The sequence below is a fragment of the Poecilia mexicana genome, unplaced genomic scaffold (assembly GCF_051168715.1).
Source record: "Poecilia mexicana isolate PSO_F unplaced genomic scaffold, ASM5116871v1 scaffold_16, whole genome shotgun sequence".
NCBI lineage: Eukaryota > Metazoa > Chordata > Actinopteri > Cyprinodontiformes > Poeciliidae > Poecilia > Poecilia mexicana.
The window spans coordinates 11631465-11654180 of record NW_028263385.1 but is presented as its reverse complement, the minus strand read 5'-3'; the positions used below and the strand labels follow the sequence as shown (position 1 = coordinate 11654180).

At 33.7% G+C, this 22716-nt stretch overlaps 2 protein-coding genes across 2 annotated transcripts; both read right to left on the bottom strand.

The window, feature by feature from the left end:
* Positions 1 to 934: 934 nt before the first annotated feature.
* LOC106932382 (cell adhesion molecule CEACAM5-like) lies at positions 935 to 4610 on the bottom strand. Its single transcript, XM_088013919.1, has 7 exons — positions 4565 to 4610; positions 3695 to 4021; positions 3039 to 3317; positions 2661 to 2927; positions 1924 to 2202; positions 1293 to 1559; positions 935 to 957 (listed from the first exon to the last, which is right to left on the bottom strand). Exons 1-7 carry the CDS (start codon positions 4608 to 4610, stop codon positions 935 to 937), a joined length of 1488 nt encoding a protein of 495 aa, XP_087870045.1.
* Positions 4611 to 4958: 348 nt separating this feature from the next.
* Positions 4959 to 17327, bottom strand: LOC106932384 (cell adhesion molecule CEACAM6-like). Its single transcript, XM_088014232.1, has 8 exons — positions 17215 to 17327; positions 15186 to 15521; positions 13521 to 13805; positions 9735 to 10010; positions 9286 to 9397; positions 8964 to 9001; positions 8598 to 8772; positions 4959 to 8433 (listed from the first exon to the last, which is right to left on the bottom strand). The coding sequence occupies exons 1-7, from the start codon at positions 17258 to 17260 to the stop codon at positions 8624 to 8626; spliced, it is 1242 nt and encodes a 413-aa protein (XP_087870358.1). The 5' UTR covers positions 17261 to 17327; the 3' UTR covers positions 4959 to 8433; positions 8598 to 8623.
* Between the last annotated feature and the right edge of the window lie 5389 nt (positions 17328 to 22716).

Genomic DNA, 22716 nt, shown 5'->3' with positions numbered 1-22716 from the left:
GGAAAGTGGGTTGTGAAAGAATGAAAACATGTGGCAAAGGTCATCGAGATGGGACTGAAATGTGTGATAACAGCCAAATCTAATTCAGAAAAAGAAAGAAAGCTCTCCGTTTTAAAAACATGAAATCAATTACATTACATTTTATCCCAATAGTGTTTGTCTATCAATGAAATGAAGGATAGCTAAGATCAATTTTAAATACTAACCTGTCTTGCTGGAGTGAGGTTCGTTGTTGACATTTTTTCTAAATATGGAAAGAAGACAAGAAAACGTGAACATAGTCAAAAAGTTAAATAAAACAGGTATGCATAGTATATATATTTTTGTGAAAATAATAGTAAGATAACCTCCTTAAATAATGTAATTTTAATGAGGAAAAAACTCAAGACATTTTTATTTCAGTTTCAAAAATCTTATTGCCATAGCTAAAGATATGCTTTTATGTCTACTGTTTTGTTTAAATGTAAAACCTTAAAAACTCACTTTCTTTTGCAGATAAAGTAGCCTCCAGCAGCTCCACAAGTAACTATCAAACATGTAATTATTATAAGAGCAATAGCGCCACCTGATGGTCCTCCAGGTTCTCCAACATCTACAGTAAAATAGAAGAAAAAAAACATTTACTTAAAAAACAAAAAATAGCTTACATAGAGCTTAAAACAATACTTATTTTGGGTCAAACCTGCAGTCAGTCAAATTGAAAGCATTGATTGTACAAATATTTTACAACTAAAACTTCATATTGAACTAACAGAACATGAAACCCAGATATTCCAATAAAACATTTATGACTGTCAATAAAGACACATACCAAATAATTAGTTACAACAATCATTAGCATAGTTGAATCATAGCATCAAAGTTATAGATCAAGAAACTGTTTTCAATAACTGACCCCAAATGCTGAATAATCTCCAAAATTACATAACGTAAATCAGCATGCCGAATTAAACGGAGCTAAGGGACAGAAAAGTTCACCACATATAAACAATTAAACCAGTGCCCTCAACTGTACTTGTAACACAATAAAGACCTTAAAACTCACCTAATTTTACAACCCACTCTGTTTATGAACTAAGCATAAACAGTGCAGGGTTTTTAAGTGGGGCCCATCTCCAGAAAAATTTACTAAATCTAATTTTTAAAAAATTCAGTAGTTTAAGTGAAGTTAAAATAAAGTTCAAAAGTTTTAAATTGCTCTACAAATTAAGGAAAGAGAAGTTGAACTCAATTTAGGGTCTTCCAAAGTTAGGTTTAATTTAATCTAACTTCTAAAACTTTTTCATACTTACCTGTTATAGATACAGTTGATATGCGAGATGTTAGGTATCTCAGTGTTTTCACATTAAAGGCCTGACAGCTGTAGTTTCCCGTCTGATTTCTTGTAACATAGATGAGTTTGAATTCTGATCCAGAATCTGCAACCAGGTCTCCGTTCAGAAACCACAGAAATTCAGCTGTAGGTTTGGATTCAGCTGAACAGGTGAGGGTTAAGTCTGATCCATCCTCGTAATGTTCTTTTGACGGATAAGTATCCAACTGTATGTTTTCTGGACCATCTGAATGTGTGGAAAAACAGGAATTAATAACAGTGTTAGTTGATTCAGGAACTAAACACCTACTATAATTACAATGCTCAGAAAAATACTTTTAATTTAACTCACAATCTATTTTGACTTTTTGTTCTTTTTGATTGGTGAACCTTTTCCTTGAAGTAAGATGCATGCTACATCACATCAGTAATAAAGGTTAATGCTAAAAGATATTAACACTTTTGTGTCTTATTTGTGTGTTAACTTGATAGTGAATCCACACAGCTTAAGTGATTATCATGAAACATGGACAGATATGAACATTTTGAAACAATAAGATGAGTTTCTATTTAAGTGCAGAGTTTTGAACATATATAGTTTAATAACCTACAGTTTATTAAGATGTTTACTGGATCACTGCTGCCATCACTGACTGGATTTGATGCATGACAGCTGTACGGTCCCTGGTCATATCTGGTCACATTGTCTATAGTCAGAGTGGATCCTCCATCAGTGATCTGAACTCTGTCACTGGTTGTGACCTCAAAGCTGCTGTTCATCCAGAGGAAGGAGAGAGAAGATCCAGAGGAGGAGCAGGACAGACGGACTGAACTGTTGAACTCCACCAAGTCTGAACGTTGTGCTGTTACTTTCATATTGGAGACCAATGCTGTTGGTGGAAAACAAAACAGTTAAATCAAGCTCATGTTACTTTGTTTCTCTTTTGAATTTGAAACATAAACTTGGTAAAAACATTTTTACCTCTTTTTTTCTAAGCAAAAATTATTAAAACGTTTTTCTTGTTTGTCTCATGTAATAAAGTTGTCTGAGTGTTATCATTAAAAATGCTGGTATGTTATAATTTAGTTTTCATGCATACTGAAATGGCTTTCAACATTGCTTTTAATCTGTACTGTTTAGACCTGAATTATTGAAATTCTGTCACGGGGCCCATCAGTTTTCTTGAAATGCTTAAAATTGAATGAATACATGAATTATGAATTTTTGTTTGTCAGTATTTTATTTCCTCAGTGATATAATTATGCAGCGAACAATTCAAGATGTTTTACTATATGTATATGTTGTGTATGTGTACGTGTGTGTGCGTATATACTCTTTCACACTGACCAAGTACAGAAACAGTTGATGGTTGAGATGTTTGGTATCGTAACGTTTTGCTGTTGAAGGCCTGACAGCTGTAGTTTCCACTTTGACTTGAGTGAATGTTAACCAGTCTGAGCTCTGGTCCAGTACCAGGCAGCACCACTCCATCCAGAAACCACTGATATTCAGCAGAAGGTCGAGACTCAACTGAACAGATCAGACGAATGTCTGCTCCTTCTTCATAGTGATGTTTTGATGGAGAGACATTCAACTGTATGTTTTCTGGGCCATCTGAGTGGTAAAAACAGGGCAAAATGGGTAAACTGTCAATGGTGGTGATAAACTGAGATATTTCTTTTCCAATTGTAGGAGGAAGTGATCTTTAAGTGTGCTGCAGCTTACAACTAATGAAGAGGGTTACTGGATCACTTCTGGCATTGCTGACAGGATTGGACACATGACAGCTATACAGTCCCTGATCATAGCGGGTCACATCAGTGATAGTCAGATTGGATCCTCCATCAGAGATCTGGACTCTGTTACTGACTGAAACCTCAGAGCTGCTGTTCATCCAGAGGAAGGAGAGAGAAGATCCAGAGGAGGAGCAGAACAGACGGACAGAACTGTGCAGCTCAACTAAGTCTGTACTTCCCGGGGTAACTTTGACGTTGGAGACTGGCTCTGTGGTTGCAAAAGAAAACAAAAACATTTGGAAATGCTGGAAATTTGAACCAAACAGTGTTTCAAAATCAGAGATAAAAACTTAAAGATGCTATTACTATGTGTGATTGTATAATTTTGTACCAATGACATAGAAAAATGTTTACGTCTCCAGAAAGTTATGCATTTAAAGCAGAGATACAGAAGACAATTTCAATGCCTAGATATTAGAAGCAAAAAGTGTGAAAGGATTTATCAAAGTGAAGCCAAAATCTCATCCTGTGTCATCTCAGGGTTTCATATAATAACATATGGAAAAAATAGATGGATCTGATCATTTATTTCATTTATATTTTTTTTAAAAAACATAATCATAATTGTTTTTACTACAGATTTACCATATATCTGCAGCCTGGTGATTCCAGACTTCTCGACATCCTCAGCAGGCATAACATGAACTCTGTAATCTCCACTGTCACCGAGTTTCAGGTTCCTGAGCTCCAGAGATCCAGTTGATAAAAACAGAGTTATTCTGCCTTCATACTCTGGATCAGTAATGTTTGCAGTAGGAACTGAGACTATGATACCATTTTCAGTACTAAAAGTCCAAGTCACAAGCTCAAATGGTATTGTTGTTGGATAAAGGTTTGTTCTGAACGTCACCGTTCCTCCAGCCGATGCACTCAGAGGACCATCTGGTAACAAACCAGCTCCTTCAGACAAACCTGCCAGAAACAGTTTTTAATTAGTAATGAGATTCAGTTAAAACATGTTTGCTTAAGGTTCATGTAATAATCCACTCATATCCACATTTTCTTTTTCATGCGGTAGAAGTGCTTCAAAAGCTGTAGATATTAACATTATTCTTCCAAGAAGGCGTCTCATTTAAACTCTTCTAATCCATTTAATTGATGTTTGTCTGAGATGGTGACAGAAAATATGAATCACACAAAGTTTATTTACATTTTTTTATCTTTTTCAGACATAAACTATCCAGGTCATGAAGGTGGGTTGTCTAAACCATTTCAAAAACCCTATTTTTGTACTAATGATGAAATTCTTTATTTAAAAAAAATAGAAAAGAGAATCTTTAACTTTTGTTGCGTTGTTGGATTAATTTAATCCATGTCACCAAAATTGTCATTGTCAGTTCTAATTTATAATAACTAACAATTATAAAACTGTACTGGATGTCAACATATTTAATGAGCTATAAAAATTTCTAAAAATAATAATAAGTTCTTCATAAATAAATAATAAAATCCCACCTGAGACGGCTCCGAGGATTGCAAAGTATATAAATACTGTTTCCATCTTGTCTCTTCAGGCATAAAGACGGAAAAACAGATCCTGCTTTCCAGGCTGGTTTGCTGGTATGAGGTAAACTGAGGTGAAGGAAGTAACATTAAAAAGCTTAGATGACCTTGATGTGGTAATCATTAACAAGTGTATCTGTATTTAATTATCTTTAAACATGTGAACATATTCACATTGCATTGAACTGCTTTGATAAATATGAGTTTACCAAAACGGAACAGATTAAACTTTAGTTTCAAACCTGCTTTCATATATTTGTTCATAATTCTCTGTAGACATCATAGAGGTTATCTTGATGGGTTCTGTAGATGTTTGAAGTGTTTGAAAGAGACAAGAATAAAACAGTTTTTTTTTAATTCAGGAAGAATAGTTTTTATTCAGAATAAATAGAAGTTAAAGATATAAAATGTTCATGTCAGTGATTAAAAAAACATAGTTATGTTTTATTGACATGCACAGGTTCAGGACTTGATTACTTTCAACATCGATGCCACATTGAAGTAAATATAAACAGTTCAGGTAAAATAATAGGTAGAAATGAGCACATTTTCACTTTCTTTACACACTTTGCAAATGGCATATGTGCTGCTAATGTAGGTAAAATTTGCCAAACACATTGTAAAAGTAGCATTCTCATTTTTACAAAACTTTAAAGTCAGAACTCTGTTTATACAAGTACTATTTAATTATAAACACCGAGTGAATAAAACCATGTTTACTCCAAACTGAAGCGATGACACTAAGGTCCAAAGAGCAGCAATCTGTCCTACATTATAATCTAGGTCAGAAAAAGGTGCGAGACATAAACAGCTGCTCTCATCATGAACTGAACTCTGACAGATAACACCTTGTTTATTCATCTGGTCTATCAAAACAAATAAAATCCAGTCATAAATACATTTATATAAAAGAAATGAAATTACTACAAATTAAACTGTTCATAAAAATCATGCTTAGCTTATATAAAAATTACAAGTGTTTATTAGAGTTTAAATCTTTACAAAGTCCATTAGAAGATGCAGGTTCATTTTTAAGACAAATATTTATTTAAAGGAACTTATTATTAGTTGGATTTCAACAAAGCTCTTGTAAAGCCATTTTTAGTTCAAAAGGGGGAATTTAGCCTAGTGAAAAAATAAATAGGCATAAATGCTCATACACATATAAAACCTGTTAATGTTAAATTGCTAAATTAATCAAAGTTATTTTTTGTCTTTGAAATGACTAATTTACCATCTGTTTTTCTGCGTCTTGATATTATTTTGTTCTTCTTGATATATTGAGTAGTATGGCAGAGACCAAGTAAAGTTGTGCCTCCTACTTGAGCACAAGAAATTAATTCAGGTGTGTGCATATGAATCTGACAAGCTCGCTCAAATCACGCCATGTGGCGCCACCTCCTGGTTCTGTATGTTGGAAACTGAAGGTTCTAAAATAAAAGAATTAGATGATAATTTGAATGATCTAAATCAGATAATTCAGTGATTATTTTTGTCACCTGTTCATAGGTACATAATATTATGGAGTTACATAAAATATGAATGATTCGATTGAAATAACTTCTTTTTTTGTAAAGTGTATCAAGACAACATTGTTGTGAATGTGAGTTTTGTTAATAAACTAATTGAACCAAGTCAAACATGTCTTGATTAAATACGAGCTGCTTTGTAAACTGACTCATTTTAAAAGATTTCAGATACAGTTTATTAAGACAATTGTTTAAGTGATTTGTCATTTTGTGTCATTTTACCATCTTTGTTATTTATCAGTCTTCAGCATCTATTATATTTTAGAGATTATTCTATTTTCCACAGAGGAATGAAGGTCTTAAAGGAAAGGTTATGTTTTCTAGATCTACTCTGTAACAGGAACCTTAGTGCTTGGGTCCATTTCATAAATAACAAGAAATCACTTTAGTTTATCTGGAACAGTATCAAAAAGAGTGGTACACACCAATAATGCTCTGCACCACAAAAACACAAAAACTAGTAATTTTGGTCTGGTTTCTCGTAAATATGAAGCCTTGGCGTAAATTCAAACTGGAAGACTCTCTAGCCTGGCCTGCATCGTCCAATCGGCGTGTCTCACTCATCGTCATCGACCTATCAATGCTGGACCAAGCCATGTCACGGCCAATCACCGACCAAGCTCCCGGTGATAAGGACCTCAATCCATGGCACCTTCCGCTTTCCAGCTGCGCTCAACCCACCTCTGCCCCTTCTCTCCACTCTCCTGGCTCTTCAGGCTCCCATCCAACACCAGTATCGGGTCCCGGGGGATGACATCAATTCATGCATGTCAATAAACCTTTTTAATCGCTGTCTTTCTCCGTCTGAGTCTCTCCAGATTGAAATATTAGTACACTTGAAATAAGACTACACTAACTCACAAGTAACCTTTTGGCAAGAAATAGGAGCATGTTTTAAATCAATAATTCCTCAGTATGGATGAAAGATACTAGTTCTGTTGGCAAGATTTGAGAGAGTTAGTAATTACTGAAATAATCAAGTACTTTGCTAAGCTTTTGCTCAGCAAGCCACAGCTCTTTTTGCTTGCTGAGCAGTTACTTGTGAGTTAGTTTTGTCTTATTTTAAGTTATTTTAAGTGTACTAAGATAGTTGCACTAGAAACTAGACATAAAAATCTGTTAAGATTTTGTGTTTTTGCAGTGTAAATAATATGCTTTTCAATTAAATTGTAATTTAATATAAGGTGAATAAAATTAAGGAATGGGAACAAAAAACAGGTACAAATTTCTGAAATATGTACAGTATCTGCACATCATTATGAGGCATTATGAGGTTTCTTCCTTAATATTCATTTAATTCCAAAAACACAATAAAAGCAGAAATATTTCAATGAAAGCCTTAAAGGCCATTAAGACAACAAAGAACCATCAAACATATTGTTTTAAAACTTCTTGATCTTGAGGCTTTGAATTAAAATTAGTGATGACACATGAGGTCTGACCTGTTTAACTGTTAATAATAAGATGATAAATCATAACTTTGTTTTAAAGATATGCAGTTAAAGGCCTGCATTTCCTGCTGACCACTAGAGGGAGGTGTCAGACGGGTTTTTAGAGAACAGCTGTAAGTAGTTGCAGACAACAGAGGTTTGTACTCAAACCTATCAGTTAAACTGAAAGTTGAGGAGAAGGAAGAGTTTTTTATGGCAATAATGGTTTCTGTTCAACAGTAGCTTGATGGGAAGAGGCAGAGAGAAAAGAGGAAGTCATGCATCAAATTGCTCTAAACCTGGAAGTAAAATGAGGTCATCTGCATTGTGAACTGCAGCCTCCATATTTGGAGCTTCTGCTTTACCACCGAGTCACTTCCCTGAATATGTTGTTCTTGTTTACTTTTGTCTCTACGGCTTCCTCTTTTTAGCAAAACAGCATCTCATAAATTGTGGCGAGACAACATATTGCACTGCTTTTCAACCATCTAAATCTGACCTAAATAACTAATCACAAAATGTTACAATCATAGCAGAGGATCAAGAGGTTGAAAAGTCAAGGCTTGGCATCACTAGAGTCAACAGTAGATAAATAGAACAGCTGAAACCAAATCTTATCAAAGACTTGCATTGATGAAGCTTTTTTAAAATTATTTTCTGACTCTAGATCAATTTGGAGGATTACAGTATGAACATTTTAGCAATGTTTGAAGAATGTATAAAACTTTACATATTTGATTCATTATTGTAAGACTTTAAAACTTTCAGCAAGGAGATAAATAGGAATAAACCCAAAAGGCAAAAATACAGCAGAACCAGTACCAGTTTCTTCATGTTGTATCATGTTTTTTTCTCAGATGATCTGTTACAAGAAAATATATTAGTGTAATGATTGACTGCATACTCTCACAAGACTTTATAAAAACTACTTAACTGTTGAGTAGTTTTAAAATATAAAGTAATTAAAATGTATCCAAGTAATTTAAACTGTTTCCTTTTTTAACAGATTCCTACTTCAGAACTCACCTTTAAAGAACCAAAGGCTGTTTATTTTATTTCTTCTTTATCCGTCTCATTTCCTCATACACATGTTCTGGTTCTTTACTTCGTTGTGTAGCTGCAGAATTCTCATAAACATGACTTTCTTCCTTATTTTTATTGTTCTTTATTCTTGGCATGTTTTCATAATTATGTTGTTGCTCTGAAAGTAAAAATATTTTTAGTTTTAAAATATTTTCTTAATATGGGTATTGATGATAAGCCAGTTTAAGTTATTTCATTGAGCTCCAAATGATACAAGTTCCCTAAATTGTTTACATTTACAACGATCCAGTTACTAGGAAAGTGAAATAATTGAGATTCATGTATTTAATGAAATGTAAACATACTGACCTGTTGTGCCTGAATGTGGTGCAGGTTTCACATTTTCTCTAAAAAGCCCATATTCAGAGAAAAATATTGTTAGAATGAGTTAATCAACATATTCATCATCATTAATTTCTGGAAGGTAAAACAATAAATTTTATAAAGCAGGTAAGATAACTTATATATGACATACAAGAGGAGATAATCGAGGCAACGTGTGATAAATATGGATAACTGTGTATGAAAACACTTGTGTGATGTTAATCAGAGTTTAGCATGAACTGTGGTCTAATAAAGTTTAAAAAGCTCAACATATAAAATGTATTGTTGGTTACATAAAGAAACTCACCTTCTTTTGTAGATGAAATATCCTCCAGCAGCTCCTGCAGCAACAACTAACAAACATGCGATTACTATTCCAGCAATGGCTCCACCAACGAGACCTCCAGGTTTACTAGCATCTGAAATAAAGGAGAAAGCAGGTTTTTTTATATATATTTTTGATATTTTTTAATACAATGAAATTATGAATAGACATAGCAGTTAAGCTGTATTTGTTGCACATTAACAAGGTTACATACATAACATTCATGATAGCTGATGGTCTATTCATAGTGTAGATGTTGGCAATCTTACCAATATTAGAAAACAAAATACCAACATAGCAATGAAGGACTTTATAAGATTTGTTTATACTTTGTTTACATTTTTAATTTGGGTTGCCTATCATTTAAATTAAAACGTTATACTAAAGTTTTTATTCATGTTAATAAGAATAGGGCTTGTGATGTAGCTTACCTGCTTTGGCGTTATCTTCTATAGAGATAACTGAAACTTGAGATGTTTGATATCTCAGAGTTTTGCTGTTAAAGGCTTGACAGCTGTAGTTTCCACTTTGATTTTTCTGAACATTGAAGAGTTCAAGCTGAGATCCAGAACCAAGCAGAACATTTCCATTAAAGAACCAATTAAAAGTCGCAGTAGGTCTGGAGTCAGCAGAACAAGACAGATGGATCTTTGACCCTTCTGTATATGTTTGAGAAGATGATTCTAAGTTGACTTTCTCTGGGCCATCTGTAATAATAGAGAACAATTAATATTAACTAACTCTACACATTAATACCATAACCAGTTTTATTAGTGTAGTGTTTAATCAGTGTCATTGAGACAAATATTACAAATGTGAAAACAAAGCACATATTAAAACTTTATTGGCTGACCAATGTATTACTAACATGATTAACTGATAAGGTTTTATAAATATGGTGTGTTTTACTTCATCTGATTTCTAATAAATGTGTTTCTTATATTTTCCTAAATTATGTAGAACTATAAACAAACATCTATTTTTTTTTTTTTTTTTTTTTTTGGTGCGACAGTTCCTGTTTAAAAAAACATTGGGCAAAATGTCAAACTATATGTAAATATATTTATATCAAATATATATTTATATCTTATGTAGAGCGGGATCACCGGCAGCTTTGCACATGCGTGATTCCATTGCAAATTGAAAACTGAACAGAGTGGGTCTCCTCTTTGCTCCACTGTAGGCTATTTTGGAGGTGGGAGGGGTTCAAGACACCTCTCTTTGCTCACTGTAACTAAAGTACTGTTTTCCTGTTTGTTCACCAAAGTCTTCAATAAATCAGAAAAAGTAGCTAGAGCTGTCATTAGTCTTTTTTTTGGAGAAAAAAAGTCACTAGCGGGGTTTGAAAATATTGCTACGACATCACTAAGTTGGCAACAGTGCTCCCAATTCCAGATGCTGCTGTATTCTGCTTTGCTTTATGGCTGTCACTGATGCAAAGTGCTATACATGCGTTATTTCAAGACAGTCTGGTTATGTACCACCACATATTGGTACATACTGTTATTATTCCCATTTGTGTTTAGAGAAACTACACATATATCCAATCACTGATTGGGATCTAACACCTGATTCTGATCAGTCTGAAATCACATGATTGGACCAGTGTCCGATCACTTGAGAAAACAACACAAAAACAAGCCAGTTACGACAGCTGTAGCCTGTCAGTCCTAAAGCAAGCAGCCTCTCCCACTTCCTAAGTACTGCAGTCAGTCTGACAGTCATTGCTGCTCCATGTTCACAATGTAAATAAATCACACATTTGTAAAGCTGGGGAATGCTATCAAACAAAACTGTATCACTGCAACCAACAGGAAAATTCAACTGCTTAGACATCATTCAACTAAAGATTGAGTTGGTTTTTGGTAAACTATTGCAGAACTTAGCACATTTTCATGAAAATGTCAAAATTTGCTCGGAAACGTAAAGATAGAATCCTAAAACACATACTTAATTTATCAGCAAAAAAAGTTGATTTGTTTGTTAGAAACACAAAGTATTTAGAAGGGTATTCTAGTACATAATTTTTTTTTGAATAATACGTAAAACTGCAATATTTCTTTACAGTAATCTCAGAATGTGAAACTCATATATGGAATCACTGGTCATAAAGTGATATATTTCAAGTCTTTGTTTCTTGCTATTTTGATCATTATGGCTTACAGATAAAAATAAATAAACAAAATTCAGTATCTCAGGAAACTACAACATTTTCAAAAATATAATTTTTGGAAACTCGTGGTCTCACACTCCAATCAGCTTAACTCAAAACACTTTCACTTAAACATTTGAACCATCTCTCACTCTGGGTCAGAAGGTTTTGAGTGGTGATCATACTCTTCCTTCACCAAAACAAGATCTCGATGAAAAACTGATGCAACAGATGGAAACAAATCTTGTGATATTACAGAAGCTTACTGAAAAAATGCCATAGCAAATATGTGCTGTAATCAAAGTTAAAGGCAATTCAAGGAAATATTAATGAGTGACGCTTTTGTGGTGACTCTTCTTTTGGCCAGGCAGTGTTTTTTCTGCTCTTTATTAGAAATAAACCCTATATCTTCAACAAAAGGTGCACAAATAGTTTTGAGTATTTCGTTAGTATCAATGTGTGTTTAAAGCTTCTGTCTCTTAATAATCTTACCCAAATTAATTTTAGTTTTGTTACACATTTTAGCCATGTGTAGTCATTTCTGTTTTAGTTGAATTTTAATTAAATAAAAAAAAATGGATATGGAGAGAAATTAGTTGTCAAGGCCTGTTAGTACATTTTTGAGTTTTACAAACAAGCATGTCTTTGAAAAAGCATTCCTCCATGATGATATATGTTAGGGGAGAAAATGGACTGTCTACTTTAAATAATTACAACATAATATCTATGCCAATATTTAAAATATTAATTAATTTTTAAATAAAGGTATTGGGCCTAAGATCACAAAACAGTGAAGCTTTTGAAAGGCTGAATGGAACTGACTACCAACAACTCTGAAGTGCATGAAGCAGAAAGGAAATGAGAATTAAATAAGTACAAAGTTACCCAAGAAGAAAACTTCATATACAGTGAGCTTGGTCTGAAGTATGCTAGCCATGTTCCTATCTAATTTTTTTCTGCACAGACTTCAGAAAACATTCCCATATTTCTGCACCTTTCTTTCTGGTGTCGTCTCCTCACTTCAGTTTGCAAATGTCTGACTGCAGGTTGTGGGGAAAGTTACCTGTGGAGCTCATCATTCACTTTTTTATTCTTAAGAAGATACAATCTCTTTGTTTACTTTTCCAACTCTTCCTGCCTTCCACAGGATCAGATCTGATTAGATTTCATCTTCTGGCAACTTTTTAGTCTCATTTTCTGCTTTGAGATATTAATGCATAGACCTCAAAAAATGAGTAATTTATCCAGCTGCATGGAAGAAAAAATGATTTCATATTTTGATCTCTACAAGAAGTTTGCCTCTGGCCTCTGCTTCAGCATCAAAAGAGCTTGGTTGTAGAAGCTTAATGACTTCAACACCTTACCACTTCTTTACCTTACAAAACTTATTGTACTGCATTAAAGAGTCTCACTAAATCTATAGAGCTCTAATGCATTGCACTTAAGTGAACAGATCTTAGTGATATGTGTATTGCCCACAGTCATATCGTCATTAAATCTGTAACATATTGTGCAGTCCCTAGTAAGGAAGATGAATGAGTGAATTTTAGCTCCCTCTTTATATGGGTTGCAGTGTTGACATTTTTGTCCTTTTATGTTACTAAAAGGACAAAATGTGTCGTAGATTATGATGTAGCCACCATCATAATCATGGTGGCTGATTATTAATGTAGCCACCAATAACTGTAATAATTTGGGTATATAATTACAATAGACCTGATCATGATCAAAAAGTGATGAGTCAGCAGAGCAGGTCAGATAATGTCTGACCCTTTCTTATGATGTTCTTGTGATGGATCCAGATGGACCATCTGATACTAGAAAAAGCAAAATATGAAGAAAATGTAATTTTAAGTAACAATAAGAAATTACATATATTTTGATGGTGCAGATTCAAATCTTAAAATAATTACAATAGCCTGTTAAGTGAAGCATTAACTAGATTTCTAGATAAATATTTTCAAATAATATTGATGTGACAGTTCAGTAACGTGTGGTGGTAATTTGATCTGTGATGACTACAGCATATTTACACAGATGGTAATCAAGTAGATGAATAACTTACAATAAACAGAGATGTTTACTGGATCACTGATGATAAAACTGGCAGGATTAGACACACGACATGTGTATGATCCCTGGTCATTTCTGGTCACATTGACTATAGTCAGATTGGAGTTTTCTTCATTTGTCTTGATCTGAACTCTGTCACTGGCTGTGACCTCAGAGCTGCTGTTCATCCAGATGAAGGAGAGAGAACGTCCAGAGGAGGAGCAGGACAGATGGACGGAGCTGGTGAACTCAATCAAGTCTGCTCTTGGTGGGGAGACTCTGACATTGGAGACCGGTTCTGTTGGAGGAAACAAAACACTTGTCATCAAATACAAGAGTCAACAATCTCTACTGTAATCATGAACCAATTCAGTACAAATCTTGACATGAGAGAAATTGTTAAATAAAAAAACAAATGAATTTGTATCTTGTTCATGCTGAATACAGCCTTACTCCTCTTCAAATAACATTTATGCTTGTTGCTTGAATTAAGGGCTTTATCTAATTTTCTGAATCATTTTTAACACCAAATTCTATTACTTTTTTAAATCAATTCTAATCTATATGAACCTGTGACAATGTTTAATGTCTACAGTTGTGATTTTTTTAATTCTGTAACATTTAACTCCAATTTTAAATCAACTTCCATAAAACCATGTCAGTTTTATTCTGCAACCCTAATCAAATAATACGACAGGTTGGAAACAAAGAATAGTAAACTAGTACAGCACTGACAAGGAAAAATCTCTAACCAGCAAACTCTCCCATGAAAGTTACAGGAAATATTTACTCTGCTCCCTCTCACTTACTCTTCTCAAGACACTTTTCAGGCACATCAACAGAAAACCTTTTTTATCAAAACTGCTTTACAAACATTAATCTCACTGGTAAGTTTGAACTCATGCAGCGGCTGAAAGCCATGTCTAAGTAACACATCTGACAAGTTTCTGAGCCTTTCTGAAAGGTTTCTTATTTTATTTGGACCAATGTAATTTTAAATGCTCTGAAGGAAACCTGATTTGTAGCAGACCATTCCACTAATTTCTTAATTCTTATTCCCACAAAATACATTTAAAATAGTTCAAAGCTCAGCATAATAGTCTACAGATCTCACTTGTTTAAAGCAGGGGTCCCCAAACTACGGCCCGCGGGCCGGATCCGGCCCGCCACGTCATTTGGTACGGCCCCCTGAACAATGCCGGATCCGGCCCGCCAGCTCATACCAGAGAGCATTAAGTGTTTTTTTTCATATATTGTATTTTCCGGTTTATATGTGGATTTTTCTTCAACCACCAGGGGGCTTTTGAGCAAATGTGAAACTTACTTTCCCTCAATGGAATATATACTCGTCAGTCACCGTTTCACTCACGGTTTTTTCCATTTGCATTGTGGGTAAAAATCTATCCAAAGGCGCGAATGTGTCGTCGTCGTCACAGTTGTGTTGTTATAAGTGAATGCTCTGAAGGAAACCTGATTTGTAGCAGACCATTCCACTAATTTCTTAATTCTTATTCCCACAAAATACATTTAAAATAGTTCAAAGCTCAGCATAATAGTCTACAGATCTCACTTGTTTAAAGGGTTAAAAGATGGATAGAGGGAAAAAATAAATAAATTGCAGTGAAACTTAAGAGACTGAAACATGTTAGTTGAATCTTGGCTTTTAACATCCACTCACCATAAACATCCAGTGTGGTTTGTCCTTTCTTTGTGATCAGTTCAGAAGTTATAATGCTAACTCTGTATTCTCCACTGTCACTGAGTTTCAGATTCCTGAGTTCCAGAGATCCAGTAGATCTGAAGAGAGTGATCCTGCCTTCATATCCTGGTCCAGTTGTGTCTCCAGTTGTCGGTGAGTAAACTATGACTTTAGGTTCTGAACCAGGATCAAAATTCCACTGGACTGTTGCAAATGGTGTCTCTGTTGGATCCAAGTTTGTCATGAATGTTACTGTCCCTCCAACCGAGGCATTCAGAGGACCATCTGGTAACACTCCAGATCCATTAGATAAACCTGGAAAACATTTACAAGTTTAATGCAGTATTAACAATGGCTTAAAAAAATCTGGATAAGAACAATAGGTTAGCCTGCTATGCCAAAGCATGTAAGATATTTTAAGCGCATTTTAATCATTTTGAGCTCTGTCAACAGAGGCACACAGAGGACTATCTGGTAATACACCAGCTCCATTAGATAAACCCAAAGGAAACCTTCTAATAAAGTAATTCAGTCATAATTTTACAACTTACAAAAATACACAGACATTTGAGAAATAAACTAAGTGTTCATTCTTTTCAGCATGACTGTGTCTTCTGACCACTGCTCCTCATCCCACCATATTTACTCCCATTATTGTCCAATTTTACAATGTTTGTATTTTTTGTTTTCTCTCCATTTGTCTTCCTCATACATAGTATGTTTGGTCAAATGCTTATTTTTTGTCTGTTCTTCTCCTTGTTTTGTCAACACCAAACAGCAGAACCCTCCAATTTCTCTTCAGTCTGCCAGCCCTTCAGGTCCCTTCTACTCTCTTATGAAATTTTTTCTTAGCCTAATCCATTTTTCCTTCTTTCTGGTAGGGGACTCAATAATCAGAAACATCTGCCTTTGCTAATTTACTACAACATGCTTTCTGCAACACAATGGGAAAAGTAAGTTACATATTATGATATTTCTAAGTATTCACACGTATAATCTGGAGAAGAACAAGGAAGTAATATTTCTCTGGCACTGTAACTAAAACACCAAAAATGCCTCGATGGATTTACAATTAAGAGGGAATTAAAGCCCATGTTTTACAACTAAACTTCTTCTAAAGAAGACAAAGGACAAGTCAAGCAGTACATGGTTCCATTTTTGCCCCAAAAGTATTATTACATCTAAGTTATTTTATTTCACTGAATGTGAATATAAACTCTTCAAGATCTTTCATTTGTTTTCTGTAACTCAGAAAAAAAATACTTTAAAATTTCTGTTAGTTTATAAATCACTGAGCACCAACATATATTAAAATGTGCTAAAGGTAACTGATAAACTGCCTTGCCCTGGAGTGTCTTCAGTCATTATATAAAAATATTAACATTTCAAATATGTTAAATAAAATCCTGTATTTATTTAGCAAGGTAAAGATAGATTAATTTATTTGACAAATAAAGCTAAATTTTTAATTAAAATTTCACATGCATGAGCTGCTTTAGGATCTTGATGTATTTACTAGTTGCATGTTTGACTTTATGCTGCAGTTCAACAGTATTTTCGCTACTGTTTATGTTGAATTTGATGAGCTCTAAATGTTATTATATGAGCCGAACCATTCTTTAGCAGTATACTGTATGTGTTTGGGACAGAAATTTGAAAAAAAACAATTGTTTATTAAATCATACATTTTTATGGGCGTAGCATTTTTATTATATAAAAACAGAATAGTTGCAAGTCAGAATTTTAAAACACAAGATTCTAAATATCAAATTTTACATTGTTTGATCTAATTTGCTGCAGCTTGTGCTACATGTAAACATAATTTTCATATTAGTCGTTGTCTCATTAGGTTGAGTAAGTTAAAGCTCTTTCATATCATGCATTTAAAATCTAAGAATTACACTGACCTCAGTAGTTAACAGTGCACACCACCAAATTTGCAGGACTAAGTTTTCAACCAACAGTATAAAGATCTTTTCATCTTTTATTTTTAGTGATAAAAACTTACCTATGATAATTCCAGGGATGATGAAGAATAAAATGAATGTATTCATGTTAATTCACTGAGTGTAAGGCAACACGTCTTTTCCTGACTGACTACTGTTTGCTTTATGATCTGACAACAGCTGCAACAGGAAGTGAAACTGACAAACCTTCCTTTATTAATTATTAACAAATCGTTCACTTGGGATTCTTTCAGCAATAGTTTTAGTAGTTAAAACTGAGTAACATCAAAAACACTAATTTATAAAGGAAAATGATAATCTAAAATCTTTTAAATAATTTTGATTTTTTTTTAATATGTATAAATATTGGCAATCAGGGTTTTCTGGAAAGATGGAGTTCAATAAACTCCCCTATTTTGTCTCCTGATTTTCTTAAAATGGGCATTAAACATGAATATGTCCATGGATCAAGTTCAAGACCATCATATTCTAAAATTCAACAACTGGACGGAGACATTATATCAAATTCTACAAATCTGATCTGATAAGACAAAGAAGCCTTGCAACCTCAAAGAGTTGGAACTCTTTATCAAAAATCATCAAATTAAAAACGGGTCATTAAGTGAAGGTTTTGATGGCTGTAATACCACCAAATGTTTATGTATTGATTACTGAGAAGGAGAATAAATAAATGTCATTACATTACAGATAATTTTTAACACAATGTTAATAAAAACAGATGAAATGCATCAGTTTTTTAATTGTATTTTTAATGGTGCCTACCTTATTTTGTCAAAAAGCAAGCTTCTCTGTGAAATTTAACTGATCTGACAAATTATCCAGGATTTTGAATAATTTAACAGTAGATGATCCAGTATCAGCAGCTGGAAGTAAAAATGTATTAATCATCAACAAATGTATGTGTTTCTATTGTGTCAGTTTCATTGACACTAATGACAGTGTTTCATGGTTGAATTCTAAAGTGAAAATATTCAACATTAATCTGTACCAGAAAATCCCTTAATTTGCTTAAATTAATTTTTAAATATTTATCAGACTTGAAACTTAAACCCTTTAAAGGTGCCATACAATTATTTTGAATGATGGGATCATTTATTCATTTATAACTTTTGAAATTACAAAAAAATATTTATCTTGATCAAATACATGGTATATTTCTATTAAAAGATAAATCAAATAGCTAATCTGGTTTAGATCAGCAATAAAATACATGATGCCATTTAAACTCTAACATGAAATTTTAGACTTTTTACATTAACATGATTTTACATATGTGTTATCAAGGAAGGTTTAGTCATGAGACATTTATTGAGCATAATTATAGCACCAGTCTTTTGGTTCCTGTAAACTTTGGACTCAGCTCATGGATTCTCCTGAACTAAAATACCATCAAGTTATAAAGAGCCTCAAAACAAAGTGGTAAAACTTTATGTGGATCTCTATATTAACATTACTTTTGCCTAAAAGTATTAACATTACTTTTGCCTAAAAGTAATGTTAATACTTTTCACTAAGTTGAAAAATCACTAACTTTTCAGCTTGGTGACTCAAATGTCAAATCTGCAGCTTCATTTTTAGGATTTGTTTCACAGTAAAATGTCTTTCAGCTTTATCCTGCAGAAACAGTTTCACCACTGGGAGGTGATGTTTGATAGTTGATGAACATCAAACATGTTCATGTTGTCTGTCTGTTGTCTGTCTGTTATTTCCAAGAACAGACAGACAACAAACAGAAAAACTTTATTTTAATAAAATGTAACAAAAGTAAACTTTCATTTATCTGGACTTTTAGTTGTACCAGTTTTATAAGTGATTTTCTGGTTAAATGTTGGCCTTTTTCTAAAGAGCTACATCAACTTTTACCATAATGCTTACAAGAATGTGATAAAATAAGTAGAAAATAATTCACTTAAGTGAGATCTTCAATAATGAAACAGGAAAAAGCAGAAAAGATCTGAGGAAGAGCTGTGGCATATAAGAGTTCTCCAACTTAAATGTTGAGGGTACTTTAGAAAAAAAAAAACATGTTCTAAATAAATATAAAGGGATACCTACTTTAATTTTGAATTAGTAATTTTTCTAAGGAAGCATTACAAGTTTCACTGTAAATAAAACTTATGTCTTTATTTTTTGCAATAGAACTGCAAAAGAGTACCAACAATAGTCTAAATAATTTTGAAGCTTTACTTATCGGAATTTTACATGACATGACATTTGGTACGTACAGTGGCTTTCATTTTTTTTTATTTATACATTATTCTGATTTAATAACAGAAAAAGTCTGTAAATAAAAATATGTAACAGAAAATCTGTAACAAAAAAGTATATTTTTAAACATTTAGTGATAGACTAAATGTTTAAATGTTTAATATACTAAATATTTAGTGCAACTAAATGTTTATTTAGGAATATACTAAATGTTTGTTAAATGTTTTTTAAACATTTAATAATATACTAAACATTTTAATATACTAAATGTTTAGTATATTATTAAACACTTTCTTGTTTAGATTTTGTTATAACAACATAAATTCACTTCAACAAGATACTGAAAACATGATTATTCCTAAAACTGGGTAGGTTATATGAAACACAGTCATATCAGATCTCTGAGAGTTTGTGAACTTTGGATTCAGTTGTCATTTTCTCCAACATGGAAATGTTATCAAGTCATAAATAGTTAAACAATATAATAAAACTTGATCCATATAGAACAGGAAAGTGTTCACTGGTACAATAAAAAAGCTGTTTTGCATCGAATGTAGGTCAAAACATCTCTAGTAGATAAAAATGATTTGCCATATATTTTCTCAGGTATTTGTCTAATTTCTCAGAATTAGACATGTACACAACACTGTGAACAATCTCCTAGCCAGCTTGTGTGTTTTATTTCAAGATAGATTTTTATATTAGCATGGTCAGCTATTAACCATGTAGCCTACATTAAATCCACATGGGTCTCATCCATACATTCTGGCTAGGAACCAGCCCCTTGTCCTATGGTATTTTCTTCTTGCTGTGCTGTAAGCAAGATTTTTTTTTTTGGAAGGAAGGCAATGGTTAGGATATCTTAGCAGTGGAGAGTGTTCAGGCATGTAAGCTTAATAGCACTGAACTGGCACGGTCCGTATGTCATGGACAAACATCAGTGATTAAGGAAAATTGAAAACCTTAACATAGTTCACGTCTCCAGCAGGAGACCCTAGACCCTCAAGTATTGTTGGACAAGGGGCTGATTTTTACCACACTTGTAAATGTTTGGAGGAATATCAGTTTAAATTTATTTTAATATATATTATCTAAAATAAACAGAAAGTCTGTGTCCATACATCAATTGATCCATCCATCTAAAGTTAATTCTGTTAATATAAGTTGTTAATTTAAAAGGGTGAAGTTAAAGAAGTTTCAACTTATTAAAAACTCAACATTTCACAACCAAGGGCCCCTGCGACAGACTGGCGACCTATCCAGGGTGACCCCGCCTCTCGACCGAAACATTCGCTGGAGATAGGCACCAGCACCCCTCCTTACCCCAGCTAGGGGCAAGTGTGTTCAGAAAATGGATGGATGGATGGATGGATGGATGGATGGATGAGAGTAAATCCCATCTCATTATTTGGGGGAGGGGGGAGGGGGGGCAATAAACAGGAAATTTTCTTAAGAGCAATTTTTTTTTTTTTGGGGGGTGGGGGGGGTCAGTAAAGTTACATTGAAATGTAACATAATGTGGTATAAAAAGTTTTTAAACCACATTCAAGCTGCAGGACCAAACATGTCTACACCGTGTTCCAAATTATTATGCAAATTGGATTAAAGTGTCATAAAGATTAAATTTTTTGTTGTGCTATTAAATTTATAGATGGTATTGTCTGTCAGGGTTCTTTGAATCACTATAATTAATTTCAGAGACCTGGGATGATGTTTGTCTGGTGAGCTCAATTAAAAGAAATCTACTTAAGAAAAGTGTTCCACATTATTAAGCAGGCCAAAGGTTTCAAGCAAAATGGGAAAGAGAAAGGATCTCTCTGCTGACAAAAATCATCAGATAGTGCATTGCCATATAAGGTATGAAAACATTAGATATTTAACAAAAACTGAAGCATCATAGTACTGTGAAGAGATTTGTGGCTGATTCCGAGCAAAGATAGGGTTGTGCAGATAAAGGCATAATGAGGAAGGTTTCTGTTAGACAAATTCATTGGATTAAGAGAGCAGCTGTTAAAATTCCATTACAAAGCAGCAAACAGTTTTTTGAAGCTGCTGGTGGCTCTGGAACCTCAAGATGGAGGATCCTCCATGAGCCTACTATTCGTCCACCGCTAACCATTGCTCACAAGCAGAAGTGGTCGCAGTGGGCCCAGCCATACATGAAGATTAATTTTCAAACAGACTTGTTCACTGATGACTGCTGTGCAACCCTGGATGGTCCAGATGGATGCGGTCGTGGATGGGTGGTGGATGGCCACCACATCCCAACATGGCTGTGATGTCAGCAAGGAGGTGGTGGAGTCATGCTGCCACCTTAAACCAAACAACAATAAAAAACAAAAAATAAACCAGATGCAGTTGTTTTGACAGCAGCTACAGTTCAAAAACCATGATTTTGCTTCCTTCAGTAGCAAAATCATCCTCATGCATGACAATGTATCATCTCACATGGCAAGGAATACCACTGTGTCATTGGCTGCTATGGACATAAAAGGGGAGAAATTCATGGTGTGGTCACCATCCTCCTCTAATCTCAACTCGATTGAGAACCTTTGGAGTATCCTCAAGCAGAAGATATGTGGGTGGGATGCAGTTCATATCAAAACAGCAGCTCTGGGAAGGTATTCTGACATCCTGCAAAGACATTCAAGCAGAAACTATCCACAAATTCAGAAGTTCAATGGATGCAAGAATTGTACAGGTGATATCAAAGAAGGGGTCCTATGTTAACATATAGCTCGGTCTGTTAAGATGTTTTTGATTGAAATAACTTTTGATTTTAGTAAATATGACCACTTAATGGTCCGTTTGCAGTTCTTTATAATCCATAAAATATTTAGAAAATCTGTTGTGCATATTAATTTGGAACAGTGCTTTCTGAGATTTTTATTTTTGAAAAAAAAAAAAAAAAAAAAAAAAAACTCTTCTCATTGGGATGTTTATACTGCAATAGTTCATGACTTGAAAATTATACTGACCATCATTTGCATTCACCATTTAGGAAAATCTGAGAAAATATCACCTGCATAATAATTTGGAACACAGTGTAGTAATGGACATCAAACATGCTTTTCTCAGTAAGCAAACTGTTGAGAAGTAAACTAAAATTTTAATGTTGCTTCTATACAAGTTTTGTTCAGTCTCACTGATCTAATCTCTGCTCCACCTTTACAAAAATTTAAAGTTCTAAATAAAAAGTTTTAATAAAAATTTTAATAAAATTCCTCATAAACATTGATTTATTGTAATGGCTCCCAATACAAGTTATGGGCTATTTAAATTATAACTTCTTAAGTTGTTATATTTTAAGTAGATAGAAATTAATATCTGGAGAG

What these genes read in the sequence shown, in the direction of transcription:
- LOC106932382 (XM_088013919.1), bottom strand. Translation starts at nt 4,610, where the DNA reads ATGGAAACAGTATTTATATACTTTGCAATCCTCGGAGCCGTCTCAG. An exon ending in AATCCTCGGAGCCGTCTCAG is followed by an intron (nt 4,022 to 4,564) that starts GTGGGATTTTAT and finishes TGTTTCTGGCAG; the next exon opens with GTTTGTCTGAAGGAGCTGGT. An exon ending in ATCAACTGTATCTATAACAG is followed by an intron (nt 958 to 1,292) that starts GTAAGTATGAAA and finishes TCTGTCCCTTAG; the next exon opens with CTCCGTTTAATTCGGCATGC.
- LOC106932384 (XM_088014232.1), bottom strand. Translation starts at nt 17,260, where the DNA reads ATGAATACATTCATTTTATTCTTCATCATCCCTGGAATTATCATAG. An exon ending in CATCCCTGGAATTATCATAG is followed by an intron (nt 15,522 to 17,214) that starts GTAAGTTTTTAT and finishes AATGTTTTCCAG; the next exon opens with GTTTATCTAATGGATCTGGA. An exon ending in AGTAAACATCTCTGTTTATT is followed by an intron (nt 10,011 to 13,520) that starts GTAAGTTATTCA and finishes CTATTATTACAG; the next exon opens with ATGGCCCAGAGAAAGTCAAC.